The 21,077-nt window shown below is 43.8% G+C and overlaps 1 protein-coding gene across 3 annotated transcripts in view; it reads left to right on the top strand.

The window, feature by feature from the left end:
* The first annotated feature begins 428 nt into the window (after positions 1–428).
* The window catches only part of LOC139633679 (ATPase family AAA domain-containing protein 2-like), a 20,911-nt gene continuing 262 nt past the window's right edge, over positions 429–21,077 (top strand). Inside the window, exons 1-29 of one of the 3 annotated variants that reach the window (XM_071499507.1) lie at positions 429–784; positions 911–948; positions 2,685–2,773; positions 3,525–3,553; positions 3,917–4,010; positions 4,647–4,719; positions 6,873–6,948; positions 7,036–7,161; positions 8,077–8,143; positions 8,520–8,606; positions 9,104–9,212; positions 9,364–9,479; positions 9,611–9,785; positions 10,006–10,094; positions 10,176–10,335; positions 10,784–10,874; positions 11,137–11,451; positions 11,537–11,654; positions 12,568–12,754; positions 13,109–13,294; positions 13,395–13,530; positions 13,655–13,851; positions 14,188–14,347; positions 16,114–16,236; positions 16,474–16,539; positions 17,746–18,189; positions 19,534–19,661; positions 19,853–19,981; positions 20,876–21,077. The exon at positions 20,876–21,077 is cut by the window's right edge and continues 262 nt beyond it. In XM_071499507.1, the coding sequence (XP_071355608.1) occupies positions 679–784; positions 911–948; positions 2,685–2,773; positions 3,525–3,553; positions 3,917–4,010; positions 4,647–4,719; positions 6,873–6,948; positions 7,036–7,161; positions 8,077–8,143; positions 8,520–8,606; positions 9,104–9,212; positions 9,364–9,479; positions 9,611–9,785; positions 10,006–10,094; positions 10,176–10,335; positions 10,784–10,874; positions 11,137–11,451; positions 11,537–11,654; positions 12,568–12,754; positions 13,109–13,294; positions 13,395–13,530; positions 13,655–13,851; positions 14,188–14,347; positions 16,114–16,236; positions 16,474–16,539; positions 17,746–18,189; positions 19,534–19,661; positions 19,853–19,981; positions 20,876–20,908 (3,747 nt within the window). In that variant the 5' untranslated portion in view covers positions 429–678 and the 3' untranslated portion in view covers positions 20,909–21,077. Of the gene's footprint in view, positions 949–2,684; positions 2,774–3,524; positions 3,554–3,916; positions 4,011–4,646; positions 4,720–6,872; positions 6,949–7,035; positions 7,162–8,076; positions 8,144–8,519; positions 8,607–9,103; positions 9,213–9,363; positions 9,480–9,610; positions 9,786–10,005; positions 10,095–10,175; positions 10,336–10,783; positions 10,875–11,136; positions 11,452–11,536; positions 11,655–12,567; positions 12,755–13,108; positions 13,295–13,394; positions 13,531–13,654; positions 13,852–14,187; positions 14,348–16,113; positions 16,237–16,473; positions 16,540–17,745; positions 18,190–19,533; positions 19,662–19,852; positions 19,982–20,875 lie in introns of all 3 variants that reach the window. The other 2 variants (XM_071499506.1, XM_071499508.1) reach the window with 2 other exon arrangements.

Raw genomic sequence — 21,077 nt, 5'->3', positions numbered from 1 at the left:
CAGAGCAAGGTGTCTGAATACTTTTGTCAACGTCCTTTTTATAAATTGGCAAAACTGTCTGTCATAATGTGGTATTGAGTGTGGATTGATGTGGAAAAATTAAGCGATTTGGCTGCAACATAACTTTTTAAAAAGCACATAATTTTACTGAGTAACATGCACCAATTATTTTTCTTGTTTACCACCAAAGACCATTTCCTGTGACGGTTTTAAAGCAGTAAGACAACAGGGCTGATAAATGAAGTCACACCTGAGGAGAGGCTCTTTTTCCTGCAGGGGTCGGATTCACTCCTCGCTTCAAAAATCAACAAAAAGTGTGAGTTCCCCGCACTGTCCCAGACACCTGCAGAAACTCACCTCAGCTTCCTGTTTACATACGCTCGGTGCGGCGTGACGTCACTAGGCGGCGCCAGAACTCGACGCTTTTTGAATGGACACAGTTCAACCGGCGGGTGTTTGTATCCGCTTATCAACTGTGTTTTTGGGCGTGTTTGTGTTTCAGCTCCGCCTCAACACCCGCACCAGCAGCCCGGTTCATCTGAGCGAAACACCCGACAGAGACGTGGAGGTGTTCGTCTGTGTTTCCAGGTGTTTTTATTATTTTTATTTTAAAAATTTTGTCGTTAATTTACCGCTAAGCTAACAGTCTCCGTGTTAGCCTACGTGAGCGGCGTTACCATGGTGACGCTCCGCGGCAGAGGCAGAGACGACGCGGATCGGAGCAGCGGGACCCGGGGCAGGAGCTCCGGGACCCGGGGCAGGAGCTCCGGGACCCGGGGCAGGAGCAGCGGGACCCGGGGCAGGAGCTCCGGGACCCGGGGCAGGAGCTCCGGGACCCGGGGCAGGAGCAGCGGGACCCGGGGCAGGAGCTCCGGGACCCGGGGCAGGAGCAGCGGGACCCGGGGCAGGACCACGGTCTCCCGGCCGGAGCAGTCCGCGCTGTCCAATGTGAGTCCGTCCGTTTGTGCTGGGGAATCAAAGAGCTGCTCTAAAGAGGCTCAGCTGCTTCATCACTAACTTTCTGAATCTAATGATTAAAGCTGTTGAAGGCACAAATAACAAGTTCCAAAAACCTGTTAGCAGCAAGTGTATAACGTCATTATTACTGTTGAAGTTGTTAATATTATTAATTCATAATCATTAGGAATAACAGCCATGGCTGGATTAATCTCCTGAGGGGCCCTGGGGCAAATATATTGCTGTTGGGCACCAACTGACTGACTATAATGACAGTTTCATTACTTCTCCAGAAACCCAGAGCTGAAATTATTAAGTGGATCAATTGATTGACAAGTTAAGCAACAAGTTTGGTAAATGATTAATTGTTCAATGCCCACCAGCACCAGCTCATCACATGTGAAAATGTGGTCGACTGTTGGTCAAACCAAAGTACACTTTTAAAATACGTGAACTTGGGGTTGATGGGGTAATGATGGTTATTTTAACTATTTTCTGACATCTTAGAAACAATCTATAATATAATGTAATTGTCAGATGTTCTGATAATGAAGATACTTGTTGGTAGCAGTCATACTGCCTTGTAGTTTTCTGTCTGTTAATTATTTTAAAGAAAAAGATTAAAACAATTTAAAAACTATTTTAAATCAAAGCAGCTCAATATAATCTAAAACAATTAAAGTCTTAAACTAGATTTTGACACAGAGTCCCTCTTCATGATCAGGGCCACGACATAGAGGACTGGGTAATTGATATAATTATTCTGTTTCATATGCCCATTTGCTTTTATCAGTTCTTTAAAAGTGCGATATGTAAGTTTTTGCCATTGTTACATAGCCTACTTTAGCATTAAAAACTGTTGACTTACCAGCCTAGAAGAAATGTTGTGAGTTCAACATCAAACTGTTTCTATCACTTCTTGCCTTTTCCTGAAGTTTAATTGCATTTTCAAAAAAATTCTCTTTTATCAACATTTTTTTTTAAATGAACCTTAAATAATTTGACCTGATATTCTTTGTATAATTAACCCATTCTGGTAACACGGCCAGTAAAGGTAGTGGTAACAGTTGTAGTGGTGGAAGTCTGTTAAAGGGAGTAACCCTATCTTCAGTCGTTGCTCACAACTACCCATCCAACAGCACTGCTACTACTAATAATACTTCAATAATCAGTGCTTGCACAGCCAAGGTGAAAACAAAATGAATAAAATTAGTAAAGTGGATAAACAAGAAAATCTATTATCAGAAAAAGGCAACATTTTCAAACAGTTAGTAAAGTGTTTATGAAAATGTACTTTAGGGTTAGGTTTTGATTTTGTCACAGTAAATGACATTAGATTTTGTTACGCTGTGTAAATTAATGTTCAAGATTCACTGACTTGATGTTTGGAGCTCACAGTGTCCTTAAGTGATTTCTTTTTTGTCAAACTGCTGTTTCCAAAGTTATTCAGGAGCCTTCAAGCTCAAAAATACAACATGCAGGTTGTTCTTTTGCCACTGTACTTCATGGTTTTCTGTGGAAAACTCATGAACCAGCTACCAACACCCACAGATAAGAAGCAGTCCAGTAGCCAAGGGTTAATCATTTAGACATAAAGACTTCCCAGATTTACTGTTGAGTCTTGTCTGCATGACTTTGATAATAAAATAAATGTGTGCACCCTGCTTGACAGGGCGACAATGACGCTAACTTCTTGTCAAACTTCTGACATGTTTGACGTGTTTCAGGGATTTAATGCTGAGGATGATGGACAGAATCAGGCTGATTCGGAAACACACGAGGATGAAGATGTGAAACCAGCGAGAACCATCATCAGGTCTGATCAGTGTGACTAGTGAATGACATCTGATTAACACCTTCACTGCTGAAATGATTAGTCAGTTAAAGCTCCATATTTTAACTTCTCCTGTGTTTTATCTGAAGTGTTGATCTCCATCAGAAGATATATTTGTGGTTTTAAGAACCAAAAACCATCTCAGTGTAGTTTTACATCTCCTCTCTCAGGCGTCTCTCTGGAGCTCTAGTAACAACAGGTCAGTTGGCCAATCAGCAGAGAGGATCTGAGCCTCTCTGCTGATTGGCCAACTGACTGTTTTCTGATTGATTTAATAAAAATATATCAGATTTCAGGTAAACACTCAGAGAAACCAAATCCTGCAAGGTTGGATGGTGGGTCCAGGTGGGTGGGGCTTGGGGCGTGGCTGAGGGCGGTGACTGCTTTGTTGTGACATCACAAAGTTCCAGAAGTCCTGACGGCTGGTTTTAAGGCTCAGTTTCTGAATACAGGCTGTGTGCATTTCTCTGTGGACTGAGGCTTTGATACTTTCAGTGTTAATATAGAACCTAGACCTGCTTTATAATCACAAACACATGGACATCTACCTTTAGACTGGATGGGATCTAGACATTTTAGAGTTACATGTTATTTAAAGAAACTACCCTCTCACTTTGTGTGATAAATGTATTTAGGTGCAGTTACAGTGACACTACAAACAGCTGCCCCATGAGCTGATTTCCACCTTGCTGAAACTGAACGTAAATGCTCTATTTTTGTTTTGTGTTCATAGGAAATCTCCAAGGCTTCAAATCACTGCAGGTAAGGACGGTGACATTAACACTGAGCAGGGGTTTTGAAAAAGAAAGTCCTGGAATTTAAGCTCTTAACAAATGTCATAAAAACCCAGAGCCCACTCAGTCTCTTAGCACTTTACTCAATGGACAGTAGTCGCTACATACTGAACCCTGAATTGCTCCTCATGGCTGTTCCATCACTGTATGAGTGTGATGTATGAATGTGTGAGTGATTGGGTGAACGTGGCCAGTCTTTATGAGAACAGTCCATTTACCAAAACAAGACATCTGATGGTGCTGCTGATCAATCAAAAAATGTTTGGTAGGTTAATCAATGATGTAACTAATCATTAGTCAAATCCCCACACGAGTCTATGTGTCCTACCAGGTGGCAGGAGGAGTGGGCTGAGGAGGAGCACCAGGCAGAGCAAACCGACCAGCAGATACCAGGCCTCCAACATGTTCGACGGCATCAGCACCAAGTAAGAAAAACAAGAGTCATGAAGATTTGCTTCTTTTCTTTCTGGTTTTCGATGGTAAACTGAATATTTTGACCTGTTTGTTGGGTGCAAACAAACTGATGACACCAGGATCACTGCAGACTTCATGAACTTCTGGTGGATGTGGTGCTGGATAAGTTTTTTTAACTAATAAATGAATCTTAAATAATCTAATAAGAAGATTAATCGATAAAGAAAATAATAATAGTTGCCGTTACAAAACTGCAAAACCTTTTAGTGAAGAGGTCAAAGTCATCCTGTCATCGGTCAAATCATGAAGGTTAAAACAAACGTTAACCATTAGAGACAACATGAGCACAAACACTGTTACAGGTTATTCTGGAAGGCTGGTGAATGACTGATCTGATCTGTTTGCTGGCTGTTTCACATCTGTTTATGATATGTTGCCTTCTGCAGGACAGTGTAGCCACATCTGGGCTGTGGTGCAACAGGAGTAGTTTGTACTGTAGCGATTCTTCCTGTTATCAGTGTTGTTGTGTGATTAGCTCCCTCACAGTCTCCCCCAGATGAGGGCAGATAAACACTGGTAAGGGTGTGAGAATGAAGTAGATATAATCAGAGTGATGAATATAAACTTGTACTCTGCTCTCTCCACAGCACGACCAGGTCGGTCCTGAAGAGGATGGACAGCATGAAGAAGAAGAGGCGGCTGAGTCACAACAAAGAGGGAGTGAGTGATGCAGAACTGGACAACACCTCCATCCTGATAGTTACCACCTTAGCTGTGTCCCACTTCAGGGGCCGGACCCTTTCGAGGACACGGTCTGGAAATGAGACGTTCTGGTCTGCGGAGCATTTCGCTTTGCGTCCCCAGCTGTTGCATTGCAAAGCGCTGCTCCTGTTGCCTAGCAACCTTAACAACACGTAATTTGTTGTACCTTTAACTGAGCTGAAACCCAATACTTACATTGAAAAGTTTAATCCTCAGGCTCTCTGTCACTGTTGTTTGCTTTCACATCACGCAATGAATCTTGGGATATGTTGGATATGTTTGCCTTTGTTGCCCAAGAAAAGAAGGCTGAATGTCTTGGCTGCATTTGAGGGACCCTTCAAAATAGGACAGTGTAGTCGCACCGCTGTGATGTAATCGGTCTTCAAAAGCAGTTTGCAGCCCCTGAACTGGGACACAGCTCTTGTCTGATCTGTGAGTGGGTTAGGGTTAGGGTTTGTGAGTGTTCACGCTGCCTGTTTGTACACAGGAATGTTTGCTTCATCAGGAGAAACACTACGTTTATACTATGTGGTTGAGTTTGTGTGTCCAGGCTCGTCAGGAGGAGCTGGTTTACATTCTGGATTCATGCACTTTTGCACAGACTGGTTGCAGTAAGGTCTCTGAGGGTGCGTGCTACAGGGTCAGTCCACAAAACTACAAAAGCTAGAGTGGTGTTTTTTAACCAGGCTGTGGTAGCTTTGGTTTTAAAATACAGAACAGTGGAGGTGACTGGAGTTTTTTGGTTTTGTTGCTCAGTGTTTTCTTGTTTCTGAATTATCCACAGTCAGCTCGATCAGGTAGTTTATGTTCAGTGACATTTGTTCTGTTTTGTTTTGTCACAAACTTTCAGACAAAAGTCAAAAGTCTCATTTGACCAAACACAATGAATCCACAAACCCACAAATAGACTCACAACACCAGACGTAGAAGCTTCAAAACCACATTCACACACTGTCTGTGTGTATGTGGTGGGGGTGGGGGTGGGGGTGCTCCCTCTTCTTATCAGGCCGATGTGAGGGCGGTGCACCTAGCTGCACCCTGCCACCCCCTCCCTCCGCTCATTCCTCATGGGGAGGGGGCGACATCTCTATCAGCTGCCACCAGCAGCAGAAAGTCAGAGACGCAGCAGCTCTTGTTTTTGTGTTTGTTTGTTTTTGTCACTTGAAGTCGACATAGTTTAGATCCACTGGTTATTAAATCACAATGTGAACTCATTTCAATGAGTTTTAGTGATTCTGATGTAATGGACTGAAAATGACCACAGTGAGAGGACGTGGAAGATCCACCATTGAAATTTGTTGTTCTTCTTTTTTGTTTATTTTGTTTAATTTTTTTTTTTTTTAAGTTTATGAATGTTTCAGGCAAAAAGAAGGATCAGTGACATTATACCTGCAGATAAGATGTAATGGGTTTCACAGACATGTGGTCCATCTTTGTCAGCATTTTACACATTTGAATAGATCTTTATTGTCTTTATTGTTAAAAAAACAACAACAGTGAAAGTCTGTTTAGCAGCTTTTCATCAATGTGCAGCAGAGGAGAAACAACATAGCAGCATAAAACACAGATAAAGAGTACAAAGTGTGTGTGTGTGTGTGTGTGTGTGTGTGTGTGTGTGTGTGTTACTGCTCTCAGCAGTCAGCTCTTCAGTCATTCAATGGAAGTGGGAAAAAGAAGAAGAAGCTGTTTTTTGAGAGAGACTGAGGAGGGAAACTTGATATATGAAGTGCATGGAGGATAAATCCTCTTTGTCTCGTGTTTATTTCATTATGAATTTTGAGAGTTACTGTAATTTAGGGAACGGATAACAAGAAACACAGTTCTTGTCAGGTGTTGTTCATAACTCTGAGATATCGTTGTTGAGCTGGAAAGTCAGAATAGCTCAGAACAGTGAACTAGACCTTCATCAAACAAAGAAAAACACAATATCAGGCCTGAAAAAAGCAGAATATGAACATGGAGTCTGAGGTCTTTACTGTCTACAGTCAAAAATACAGAATATGGTCGTGATGCCCAGCTGCTGGAACTGTCAGCCTGGACTCCACGTCTCTGTGGTAGAAGTTGCTCTGCTTTGAATGTCTCACAGTGTTTTGTGTGTGATGAAATTGCAGAAGATCTACTCTAAAGCCCAGAGGAGGAGAACGCCGGTACCACAGAGAGAGCTCAGTGATGGCGAGGAAGAAGACGGTCGGTGCAAACATTCAGGAGAATCTAAGAAGAGAGGGAGACATGAATCAGTTAAGATGCTACGAACATTTGTCTCTTCATTTCCAGGTGCAGCCGATGACGAGGACAGCAGACAGGAAGTGGCTGCCGATGAAGACAGCAACTGCAGCGTCAACCAGAACCTGGATGCCAAACTGAGCAGAGCCTCGTCGCTCTACCAGGGACCCAGCAGCGGTGAGTACTGCACTGCTGATCACAGAATCCAGACCACAACTAAAACCACTAACACGGCCACAGTAAACATCCACAACACTTCACCTGCAGGAAACACAGATGCTGCTTTTGTTCCTCTGTATCATCAGTGGAAATAATGAGTCATTCATTCAGCTCAAGCTCTGTCTTCATATTTCTGAATGTTAAATGTACTGAAGTCCAGGAGCCTGTTGCACGAAACACCTTAGGGTAAGATTCCTCCTAAAATCAGATTTAAGGTTTCCTTAAAATAAAAACAGTTGCACAAAATACCCTTACATCTTTTCCTTAAGGTCTCCTTAAATGTTCACTTAAGTATTTAAGGTTTTCTCCTTATCTTGGTCTTATACTTAAGGAATAGATTAAAGTCAGTTAAACCGTTGCACAAAAGACCTTTGTGACCAAACTAAGGAAAAAACTAAAGATACCTCTGACTCTGTCTTAATCACAACATGACTGAGTTTTTGGTGAAAAATTAAGAAAATGAACTTATATCAGGAAGAGAGGGAAAACCTGACGGACCCTTAACAATGAGGAAGTGATTCTACATCACAGATCTGACCGTCAGTCAGTTTATGATTTGTCCGACCGTCTAGAGATGGATCCCTCTACTTTCCACAGCTGTGATCCTCCAGGTAACAGGGATCATAAGCTAATGCTGGCAAACGAACTGTCTCCATGGAAACACTAGAATTTTACAACGGAAAAATCTTTATTACTGCTGTAAATTACTTAACTTTTTTCCTTAACTAAGGGGCCTTTTAAGAGATTCTTAACACCCTTAAATAACCCCCTCAACTAAGGAGATATAAAAGCTCAAGTGTTATATTTAAGTAGAAAACTGAAGGTGTTTTGTGCGTCTGAGGTTGTGATGTTGTTTCCTCTGTTGTTGTTCAGAGTTCCCGAGAGGAACCTTCAGGATCAGTGCCTCCGGACCAAACACGACCCGCAGAGGAGCATTCAGGTCTGTTCTAAAAAAAAAACATGCTCTGATCAGAACTGAAATGATTGGCCTGTAAAATGTCTTTTTTCAGATTTTGAAGCAGCTCATTACAGACGGGCTGGATATGGATGACGTGTCTTGGTTTTATTTGACCCAGTTGTTTATTTTTATTGTCTAATGGAACTTAACGAGATAAATGTGTCATTTCTGACACAGTTTTCACCTCATACTGAACTGATGTTTCCGGCTGATTGAGCTTTGAAATGAATAAATGCTGAGTCTCAACCTTAGCTGAAAAGAGAGACCGTGGAGCCTTTTAATTCAGACAGAACTACAACAACCACTGTGAGAGTCTCTTCTGTTTCTCATCTCATTTACTTTTCATTTCATCCTCCAGACCCACTAAGAGCGCGTGGTCGAGTCAGTCTGATGAAGACAATGACTCTGATGATGAAGAGCAGAGCAGTGAAAAAGCCTCTCGCAGGTCAGTAGCTACATGATGAAGACAACAACATGAACCTTTCCCCATCACCTGATTGGACAGGAGGAACAGGTGCTGATGTGTCATTGGTTTTTGCTGTAAAACATGGCGTCCCAATTTCTCAAAATCCTCCTTCCAGCACCAAATACCAGCAACTCGACAGCTAATTAATGAACACGTAGTTTAATGGGGGTCCCCCTGTTACAGAGACAGTGGAATAATATAATGTAATATAATATAATATAACACATATTGTTGTATCAGTGTTTTTATGCTGCCCTCTTGGTCTTTTTAAAAAGTGATTTTAATCTCAACAGGACTTTTCCCAGGTTAAATAAAGTGAGTCTCATCAAACTCTCGGCAAGAAGGCAAAGAAGTGTTTTTCCCAAACTGTTGAACTTTTCCTTAAGTTCACACAGTTGGTGCTCCTTTAGTAAAATTAGATCTGCCTCCGTCAAATGCAAACATTATCAACATTCATCACCTTCCCCCTCCGTCAGCCTCCGGCCGCCCGGCCTGCGGACAGACGATATTCTGGGGACTCGCAGAGACAAGATGAACGCAGGAGCAGGTCTGGCAGACATCGATCCCATGGCCATCGACCAGTCGGTGAGTTCAGACACGTCAGTCACGTATTCAAACCAGGAAACTATCACTATACCTCTCTCACTCCCCTCCTCATTTTTTTGGCTCCTTATCACCTCTTATTTCTTCCTTTCCTCCTTTCCTCTCTCCTTGCTTCCTTTCCTTCCCTCCTCAGGTGGGATTCGACAGCATCGGAGGTCTGTCGGGCCACATCTCAGCTCTGAAGGAGATGGTCGTCTTCCCGCTCCTCTACCCTGAGGTTTTTGACAACTTCAAGATCCAGCCTCCCAGGTGGCACACACACACACACACACACACACACACACTCTCTCTCTCTATACACTCTCTGACACTCGTGGATAAAGACAAGAGATCAAAGTCAATGATAACCCAATTGTAACCTGTATTTCCTGTCCCTCCAGAGGTTGTCTGTTCTATGGTCCTCCTGGGACGGGGAAAACGCTGGTTGCCCGAGCGCTGGCCAACGAGTGTAGCCACGGCAACAGAAAGGTGTCCTTCTTCATGAGGAAGGGAGCCGACTGCCTCAGCAAGTGGGTGGGCGAGTCGGAGCGGCAGCTGCGGCTCCTGTTTGAACAGGTAACATCCACCTCCTCAAGCACACCAACACTAACCTGACGGCCCTGCACCGCCCCCTGCTGGCTGACGGCAGGTCATTGTTCCTCTGCCACCACCTCAGGGGAGACCAGCCCAGCTCCTCCTCTGACTGAGCTGGTTTTGTGTTGAATTTAAACACAAACACAAAAGTCAGTTTTCCTTGTGCAGCGGTTGAGTGTGTGTTGCTGTGTGTTGTTCTCAGGCGTTTCAGATGCGTCCGTCCATCATCTTCTTTGATGAGATTGACGGGCTGGCTCCGGTCCGGTCCAGCAGACAGGATCAGATACACAGGTTAGTCGTTGTCACTGAACCAAACGACCAGGTTCCTGAATCTGCCGCCTGCTTCACTGACATGTTTTTCCTCCCGTGCAGCTCCATTGTGTCGACGCTCCTCGCTCTGATGGACGGTTTGGACAGTCGTGGTGAAGTTGTGGTGATCGGAGCAACAAACCGGCTGGACTCCATTGATCCCGCGCTGCGACGGCCCGGACGCTTTGACAGGGAGTTCCTCTTTGGCCTTCCTGACAGAGAGGTCGGTTATTTATTCATTCTATATCTTTATACATCTAAATTTCCAGACTAAAATACAGACACTGTCCTTTGTTATCATTAAAATTTATTCATATTTAAATTTATTCATTTACATAATTACAGTTCTTTCATAACCTTGAGAATAAAAGCTCAAAAAGCAATCAGAGCTTTAATTAACTTAGTTTTGGAGGAGACTAGTTCATCCTGAGTTATGTTTAGTAAATTTACAGGATGACAAAATCTTTGATTAGAAATAATTACACTTATTTAAGTTTAGCTGCAGTGAACTCATTGAATCTAAACAGTTTTCACAGTTTGTTTTCACAGCTTGGTTTCATCACATTTTGAAATGTAATATTTATTAATCCCTGTTGTATCTGCTTCTGTTTGTTAACCTGTGATGTCAGAGCTAAATGTCACTCAGCTGTTTGAACGCACCTGTGTTTCAGTCCCGGAAAGAGATTCTGAAAATCCACACCAGGCAGTGGAACCCTCCTCCATCTGAAGGTTTCCTGGAAGAGCTGGCTGAGAAATGTGTCGGTGAGAGACACACACACACACACACACACACACACACACACACACACACACACACACACACACACACACACACACACACACACACAACAGTGTTTGTTTTATTCCTCACTGAAAGATTATTGTCCCAGTCAGGTGATAGAAACACATCCAGACCCATAAGAACCTGACGCTTGTCATTTTTTAAACCTGAAATGACCTTTGACCTCTAAACCTGAGCAGGTTTGGTCTGTGTTCACTCCTGCATTATTTCTTGCATGTTCAGGTTACTGCGGTGCTGACATCAGGGCGGTGTGCACCGAGGCAGCGCTGTGCGCTCTGCGTCGCCGCTACCCACAGATCTACGGCACCTCCCAGAAGCTCCTGCTGGACGTCTCCTCCATCGCCGTCAGCAGCTGCGACTTTGTGGCGGCCATGAGGAAGATGTCGCCGGCCGGACAGCGTGCCGCCGCTTCGCCCGCCAAACCCCTGTCACCTGTGGTCCACCCCCTGCTGGGTGCCGCCCTGCGGGACATCCTGGAGGCTCTGCAGAGGCTGTTCCCTCACGCTGAGCAGGGCATGAAGAGGAAGAGGGAGCCAGGTGGGTTAGAGCGAAAGACCTGATGAAACATGACATCTCCTCTACATCATCATCTCTTCTTCATCTGTTGTTTTCTGCACATCAGACCTGACCTCGGGTATCCATGACGACGGCCTGATGTACGGCGGAGACGAGGGCTCCAGCACATCCAGCATCTCCACAGCCTCCACCTCCAAGAGCAGAAATTTCCTGCATTTTGCCAGGTGAGTCTTCATCAACACCTGGACCAGCATCTTCATCTCTGAGTGAAAGTCTGAACCAGCTCCACAGATTCATCTTTTATCTTCAGAGTCAACTCTCAGGGCTCTGCTGCTCCAGGCACATGGTCCAGAAGGGTTGAACTCAGTCTCTTCATTAATCACGGGAGTGTTTTGGGTGTAACATGCAATAAACCAATCAGACGCCATCCCCCATTCCCATCAAAAGCCTTGGTGGCTGCAATAATGGCTCAGTGTTTCACACACAATTAGATTCTATTTGTGATGAGTTGATCACATGTTGTCCAGTCCAGTCCGGACACACACACACACACACACAGCAGCTCTGTGCGCCCTGAGGCAAGAAAGGGCCAATCAGTGCGCTGCGCTCAGCTATTCTATGTTTAATATGAGAAATGTGAATAAATGTTCGGTTCATTTATTTAGTCTAAGTGATGAATGTAAAACAGTGTCACACTCACACTGCTTGTGCGTAACAGACTAATCAAAATTAATGATGTGTGATCACACACACGAACCAGTCCTCACTGTACAGTGTGTGTAATTATCAACTATTTATATTATATACACACGAGCAAATATTTCTCAGTTTATAAATGTGAAAATATGACATAGTTCATATGATCACAGCCCTGTTGTTATGAAACACATTGATAAATCTTTACAAATGTTCTTATTACTGTTTATAACTAATTATATTGTTATAAATCAGTTATTGTTTATAAATTCTAAAAATGTGGTTTAAATTCCTTATGTACAAATGAATATTCATGAACCAAAAATTATAATGTTTCACATATTCATGATAAAAATGTAAGTTGTCAGTGTATTTCCAGATTTTGCATATTTATGCCCTATTTTTTCTAACATCTCTCACCACTGTTGTTTCCTCCTGCAGGAGTGCAGTCAAACACCCGACGTCTCACCGTCCCAGGATGCTCCTGGCGGGTCGTCCCGGCGACGGTCAAACCTCCCACCTGGCTCCCGCGGTTCTGCACGCTTTGGAGTGCTTCACCGTCCACAGCCTGGACTCCGCCGTGCTGTTCGGAGTCAGCAGCACCTCCCCGGAGGAAGCCTGCACCCAGGTGACTGCTCACAGATGTAGACTCACAGCGGGCAGCAGCTGAAATCAGCTGAAATACAAAAACTTAAATAGAGGATTCAACTTTAAAAACATCACAGCAGTTTTAGTTCCACCTGGAAAAGTCAAACATAGAAGTACCCACCCACACCACACCCATTTCAGTTTCCTGAAACAACAAAGGGCTCAGCTGTCCTGGAGTGACCTCTAGAGGTGATTGTTGGCAACAGCATGTTGATTTAGATGATGTGATGAGTTTTAGTCAAAAACACACATTTAAAAAAAGAAGAAATAATCAAACTCCAAAAAGGTTTCTGACTTTCTGCAGGATTTAATTTATCATTCTCTGCTCCATCAGGTGTTCTGCGAAGCCAAGCGGACATCTCCCAGCATCCTCTACATCCCCCACCTCCAGCAGTGGTGGGAGACCGCAGGACCCGCGCTGAGGGCCTCCTTCCTCAGCCTGCTGGGCAGCATCCCCTCCTTCTCCCCCATCCTGCTCCTCGCAACCTGCAACGTCCCCCCCGCACAGCTGGACCCGGAGGTGAGCAGCTCAGAAACAACACAGAAGCTTTTGTCCTCTCACATTTTTATCTGCAGGACGTCAAACTTCATAACAAACCTCCGTCTGATTTTGTCCTCAGATTCAGTCTCTGTTTCGGGAGGAGTACGGGGAGGTTTACACCATCAGTGTCCCCACCCGGCAGGAGCGGACCAACTTCTTCCAGGACCTCATTCTGAACCAGGCGGCCGAGGCTCCGCCCTCCAGGAGAAAAGCACGTAAGTGACTCCATGAAGAAAAGACAAAACCTGCCGCAGTGAAAATGAAACCAGAAGCGTTTTAAAAACTTTGTTTTGAAGCAGGAAGATAAATTATGATACTTTCCCCCACCTCCCCCCTCAGTGAATCAGGCCACGGAGATCCTGCCCCTCGCTCCCCTCCCTCCCCCTCACCAGCTGTCGGAGCAGGAGCGCCTCTGTCTGGAGGAGCAGGAGGAGGACGTGCTGCGGGAGCTCCGCCTCTTCCTGCGTAACGTCACCGAGCGCCTGACTCTGGACCGACGCTTCAAGGCCTTCACCAAACCGGTCGACATAGAGGAGGTGAGCGAGCAGATATATTATTTTTATTACCTTCATTTTTATTAGAATTCTATTAGAATTAATGAGCAATATGAAACATGTATAAGGTCAACTGTAGATTGATGAACAGAAACTGTACAATGTGTTAATGTAGAGAATTCAGAGTTTTATTGATCTACACATCAGCACTTGTCTTTAAGTACCTTCATCATAATTGTACATTTCCTTCTTTGATTTTTAACCACAGCCACTCCCTCTTCTCCCTGATTCCCTCTCTCTCTGTCCTTCCTTCTTTCCTCTTCTTCTCTCCTTTCCTCCTCCTCTTTGCCCTCACCTCCTCTTCTCTGCCGCCTGCAGGTCCCTGACTACCTGATGGTGGTCAGGAAGCCCATGGACCTCTCCACGCTGCTGACCAACATCGACGAACACAAGTACGTCACCGTCAGCGAGTTCATGTCAGACGCAGACCTCATCTGGCGAAACGCCCTCGAGTACAACCCGGACAGCGACCCCATGGGTGAGCATGAACTAGACTGTGTAGAACGGGTTTAAGCCAATGTTACAGATGACAGAAAGTCATTTCAGGCCTGATTCAGGGTGTTAGCTGTGATTTATTAAAGCTCCACCCAGTCTAAAGGTAGATGTCCATGTGTTTGTGATTATAAAGCAGGTCTAGGTTCTATATTAATAGTGTGAAAGTATCAAATGCTCATATAATATAAGATATAAATATATAAATGTACATTTCCATCTTTGATTCTTTCCTTCTTATGGATATCAGCACTTCAAAATAAAACACAGGAAAAGTGTAAAATATGGACCTTTAAAGTATAAAACGTTAGTTCGCCCTTTCACTGGTTTATCTTACTGTCCCAGTTACTTCTTCACTGTCTTCATGAAACAGACGGAGCAGGTGATTCCAGGTGAAGGCTCTGACGCCACATCGATTTCATTTCCTGCCTCCACCTTAGTTATAAAGCAGACAGGTTGAGAAAGGACTCTGTGCTGTACAGCAGCTGACAGTCTGACATTTCCACTGTAGACATGGTGTCTGGTTACCTGTAAAACCAGGAAGATTTCTTTCTCGGAGCGTCTCTGTCTATGGGTTTAACAGGTAAAATAAAGCAGAAGCAGAACTTTCACCTGGACTCACCTGTTCTCTCAGCTACTGGTGTCTGGTCGGAAATGTCAAAAAGAATCTTGACAGAAAACATCAAGAGGTCAAGGAAAGATGTGAAGGAGAATTCATAAGGACTTAGGAAAAGACGAGAGAGAATCCGACTGCACTTACACCAGGTTTTTTTTAAACCAACTTTATTTGTAACACATGGCAGAGAAATCCTCCTTTCCCAACCACAAACACAAAACAAACAGGACTGAAGATAACATGAGAGAAATGTACAAGTAGAGGAAGTTGAGCCATTAAAGGAATAATTCATTAAAAATAAGCAACAGCCCAGAATAAATCATATTCAGATAGAAGTAGGTTATAGAGACTTTTTTATACATTTGTGAAGTAGAGAAAATATTTTTAGGGCAGTGAGAGATTTATGACGATGATAAATATTAATAGATAATCATGATAAAGATGATACACTTGCTCCTCATGATGACTCTGACTGGATTTGAAAGATGAGGAATCTGTATTCATGGATTCAGAGCTCAGACGATCAGACAAAGTTTTCCATAAGTGTTGGATCAGCTGCTCTGTTGTTTCTACATTGATGTGGCTCTGCCGTGGCCAAACCACAGTCAAGCATCGTTTTAAATGCTGGTGCAGCAAGGAATTGTGGGAAGTAATTTTCTCCTTTCCTATAGTAAAGGAAGGTCCAGTGTTTCCTATGCTGAAGGAGATAGGATAGGAAGTATTGAAGCTCCTTATCATGGTTGACACTTCTACTTCTCCACCACAGCTTTAGATCTGAACTGACAGATGGACTAGTCAGTAAGTTCACAGAAAATTAATGATTCTGATTGTTTTAGTGAGTTTTTAAGCAAAAACAAAAACACTATTATCACAATATTTGGGGGTTTTAGACTGTTGGTCAAACAAAGCAAGACATTTGAAGACATCACGTTGGGTTCTGGAAAAGTGTTTTATAGTGTTAACTAAACAACTAATTAATTAATTGAAGAAATCAACAATATGACAGTCAATGAAAATAATCATTAGTAAAAGCACAAAAGAAAAGTTTACTGTAATGCAAACTGTGACCTCAGAGTTTATATATTTTAGTAGTTACAGTGAGTAACTGTGTGTGTGTGTGTGTGTGTGTCTCTCAGACCGTCACATCCGTCACCGTGCATGTGCTCTGAAGGATACGGTTCGCGCCATCATCAGAGACGAGCTGGACGAAGACTTTGAGAGAGTCTGTGAGGAGATCAAAGAGTCTCGAGTCAGGAGAGGTGAAGCTTCCTGGAGCTGGTTCCTCTGTCTCCTAACGTCCTGTCTCTTTGTCGCGACTGGTGTCTCAGGTCAAATCTGATCTGCAGCAGTGGTTCAACACTGACACCTGAGAACCTTTTAGACAACTGTGTCTGAAACTCTGTGAATCATAAATCTAAATGTTCAGACCTCAGTCGTCTGCTACTGATATGGTGAAACCTCTGAACCACAAACTAAGACTTTTATTTTGTTGGCAGCTTCCTCCTGCAGGACCGAGGCGAACCCGGACGAGGGTGATGGCAGGAACAGCCCTCGACATCAAGGTAAGTCCACCATGAACCACCTGCAGCATGAATCATATTTGTTTCCTTCAAAACAGCCACAAAGTCATCTCTGGCTTTTATTACCTCCACTGGTGAATCGTAGAAACTACAACTGTCCTCTAACACATGCTGCCACACAAACAATGTTATTTCTCAGTCTTTGCTGTTTTATCCCTCCAGGCTTCTGAAAACTGTTCAAATTAAATAAAAAAGCTCAAAGAAATTACTTAAAAAAAGGTGAAAAAATGTGTGAAGGGGAAATCACTTGTTGTACTAAAGCTCCATCCAGTCTAAAGGTAGATGTCCATGTGTTTGTGATTCTAAAGCAGGTCTAGGTTCTATATTAATACTGTGAAAGTATCAAAGCCTCAGTCCACAGAGAAATGCACACAGCCTGTATTCAGAAACTGAGCCTTAAAACCAGCCGTCAGGACTTCTGGAACTTTGTGATGTCACAACAAAGGAGTCACCGCCCTCAGCCACACCCCAAAACAGTATAGTGAGTTTCTAACATATTCAGCGCCATTAAATTGAGCTATTTTTACACCAAGAAAATCATGAAATACATATGAAACTGTGCACAAAATGAATTTTTTTTAAGAAAGTTGTTTCAGCCAAAGTGGAGAAAGCGCCAAGCAAACACCATATGGTCAAAGACAGTACAGCTGTTTTAAAATGAACTGAAATTATAATAACAGAGTTATAATTTCAGTTTTATTTGGGGTCTTTTTAAATCTCGAGAGTTTGATTTATGAGATCAAAGATTCTGTGCATCTAATTTGGTTAATGTGTTGCAGGAGTGATCACTGTTTTAATGCAAACGCTCATGATCCTGTTGAAAAGAAAAACAAATGTGTGTGAAGAGGAAGTTCACTTGAAAATAACTGTTCATATGAGTGAAAGTGGGGGTAAAGCAGAGCTGCATGGACAGGAAGCTGCAGAGCGAGTCTGTGTTTAACCATCAAAGTGTCAGAGTCACAGAGCAGACGAGGACAGGAAGAGGCAGCTTCAGCAGCGCCGACAGAGGAGAGGAAGTAATGAGAGGGAGAGAACAGATGAGAAAGAGATGAAGAGATCAAGCGGAGAGAAGAGGTCTGACTGTGCTCGACATCCTGCGGCCTTCTGTTTCTGCTCTGTCTAATCAACCTTTCGTCTCTTCCTCCCTCTCCTCCTTCACCCTGCCCCTCCTCTCATTTCTTGTTCCAGCTCGTAAGAAAAAGCGTCACAAAAAGCCCCGCAAATCCAAGTGGAGCACCGGCGTCATTAAGAAAACCAAGAAGAAGAAGCCGCCAGTCCCTGCATCGTCTTCCTCTTCCTCGATGTCCAGCAGGGCCAGCTCGGAGTCAGGCCCAGAGGAGGGCGGAGCCGCGTACATGAGAGCGACGAACACCTCCGCTGATCCAAGCTTATCCACCACGTCAGAGAGCAGTGACAGCGAGCAGAGCCAGCTGACTGTCACCACCAACGGGTATCACCACATTAATGGTGTCACTGGGATGCAAAACGGAGTCCTGATGAATGGGTACCACTATCCTGAGCTGGATGACGGCATCTCCACACGGAGGCTGAACTTCAGGCCTCGAACCCAGACCCAAAAGACCCCCCCGAACCTGAGGACAGCAGTGAAACGGGTTTATTTGAGTAAAATAGGTCTGTATGCCCAGGAGCTGGACCTGGTCCTAGCAGTGTGAGCGCTTCCCTTTACTAACTGGTCTGAGCTTGACTGCGACTGAGCTCCGCCGCTGCAGCTTCAAAACCCTGCAGATGAGACGTTTGTAAAACAGGTAGTGAAAGAAATGCTGCTGCTGCTGCTGCCGCTGGACGAGCTTCATCAGGCCACAGCTTCACACTCTGAGGCTCTGCACACCTCTGGACTCTGAGCCAAGTTCCTCTGATGTCTTATCAAAGTTTTACTCTCACAAAAATGTACAGCCTCACGACCCAAGAGCTTCGCACGAGAGCTGAGTGAACATGTGAGGATGATTTCACCATCAGACCATTTAGAAAACAGTTGAATCATCAAATTAATCATTAAAGCTGAGTTTATCTTAGAAGATTCAGCCACTCAAGTGTCAACAGATACAGAGACTCTCTGTCTTGTAGAGTTATGGCTGTTTATTGTCTGAGCTGGTTCTTAAGATCACAAAGCAAAAGGCCACACTTTAAGATTAAGGAGAAAGCTGGCCTTCATAGACAGGATTATCCCCAAGACCCAAGTGGTTGGGGGTACCACATGGGTGCAGATGCCCTGAGCAGCGAGCCCCCGGTTCGACTCTCGGCCGGCTGGACTCTTTGCTGCATGTCCTATAAATAAAGAACTAACAAAAAAATCTTTAACAATTTTCAGACGGTCTCTCCAGGAAGACATTCACTCAGCTGCTCACATGAAAAGTCAAACAGTTGTGACCTGGATGAGAAAAGACAGCTAGAGAGAGAGCTTTAAACCACATAGCCGACCAATCACAGCCTGCGGTGGGTCTTCACGCTGGATTGTCAGCTGATTTCTGACGCAGACGTGAAGCTCCACAGTGTGAAATTATTATTTTTACCCCTGCACATCATTGTATTATTATTATTATCCACAAGTGAAGCAGGCGCGTAGATTTACTAACGATCAAATCTCACGATCGTGCTCCTCCTGGCGAACAGGCGGGATTCATCAGTCTGAAACCAGCCACTTACAAAAGTCTGTGCTGTTTGGTGAATGTGACTCATACGAACAGACCTCACAGACAAAAAGAGAATTTCACAACAAGAATATGAAAATGCCTGAGGCCCATTGTCTGAATTGTTGTTGTATCAACAATGAAACAGGTATTAAATTAAATTCTATGTGGTGTTAAAAAGTCTTCGGTCAGAAAACACTGTGAACCTGAAACATTTTCCCTGCAGTTTGAGAACCACTTGACTAATCTTGGCACGAATGCTCCTCTTAAAAAGTAATGAACTGATGAATAAACCTTCCTCATCCTCCTCCCATGTCTCCCTTCTCAGAAAAGCATACCAAGCGTGAGAAGAGAGCCAACAAGGCGGCCCTGGAGCAGCTGCAGCTGTTCAACACATCTGTGGAGATCGTCAACCACGACACGCCGCCGCTCGTGGTCGACCACAACAAACTGAGGGTGAGGAGCATGAGTGTCATCGTCTGTGTATAACGTGTCATCATGAGGAGTCAGTGGCCACAACATCAGGCCGACTGTATTCACTCAACACTGGAGAAGTAGCCAGTGGTTGTGTGACCAGGCTACAGCGGCGGCCCGGTGCTGGTCCGACTGCTGTTGCCAGTGGAGTCATGTTCTCCTGTGTTTTTCAGGGTCTCCTGAAAAGAGCCGTGGATAAAACAGAGGGAGCTGAGGTGGATCCTCTGGAGAAGCTTTATGCTCTGCTGGCTCAGTGCATCTACAGACACAGAAACAACTACAACAAGACGGAGCTCATCCAGGTACGACCACCTGAAACAGAGCTGTGCTTCCTGTGGTCCTCAGATTTCTGTCTGTTTTCCATTCAGAAGATTTCATCAGTGATTATTGGCCGTGTTCCTCCTCCTGGTCTTTGTAATAGTTAACTTACTACTGACAGTATTTTAACCAAGTATTTGTTGTTCCCATACTGAGACATTACAGAGACGTACAATGCACCTCAAATACCATTTATCAAAACACAGTTATTTTCTGCCATTTCCAAAAAACATGAGGGATTTCCATCCTTAAAGACAGTTTTCTGTTATGACTCTTCATGGTCATTTTAAGACTCTTTGTGGTTGTTTTGTTTCTCTTTTGATTATTTTTGCGTCTCTTTGTGGACTTTCCCACAACAGTCATTTCAAACAGAGGGTCAGGCACAGCGGCCCTCAGACACCTCGGCCCCCCAGGTCTGGGCCCAGTTCAGTAATTCATCTCTGCCATCTGTAGCTTATATACAGAAGAAACACGAGGCATCTACATCCATACAGACAGTCATGTGTCATTGTGTTTACCTTCTGCAGTTGATCCCAGGATGCACCACAGTTTGTGATGTCACAAAAAGACACGTTTTGAACAACGATCTGTTTTTATCAACGTTTTTTGGTAAAGTTCTGGTTCGGTATCGATGGTCTCGGCCTCAGGCCCGGATGAAAACAGAGACACGTGGTGTCCTCACCACAGCGATGTGTCCATGGACGTAAAACTGTCAAATACAGAGGATCTAACAAGCAGCTTGTGACCGTGATTTATTTGTGAAAAATAACAACTGAGAATAAAGAATTGAGAAAGAATTATTGCAAATTGCAGATTTGAGCTGCTTTGTATTTTCAGGTTTATGCTCAGTTTTCATTTTTCTTTTTTGTCTTTTTCAGGAAATGAAGAAAGAAATTGACAGTTTCTGCTGATCTCCTGTGCCAGGTTTATTTTAATAAAACCTCAGTGCTTTAAATGTGATGTTGTTTACTCTTGTTTTTATATCTAGATATGTTCATGTAACATATCAAATATCAGACATACCTCAGTGTGTATTCTGTTAGATGTTATTTATAATAGAGTTTTATTTATGTGACCAGT

Source organism: Trachinotus anak, unplaced genomic scaffold (genome assembly GCF_046630095.1).
Source record: "Trachinotus anak isolate AG129_WGS33_773 ecotype Australia unplaced genomic scaffold, CSIRO_AGI_Tana_v1 ptg000016l, whole genome shotgun sequence".
Taxonomy (NCBI): Eukaryota; Metazoa; Chordata; class Actinopteri; order Carangiformes; family Carangidae; genus Trachinotus; species Trachinotus anak.
Note: the sequence above shows the minus strand (reverse complement) of the source record. Positions and strands in the feature narration are given on the sequence as shown.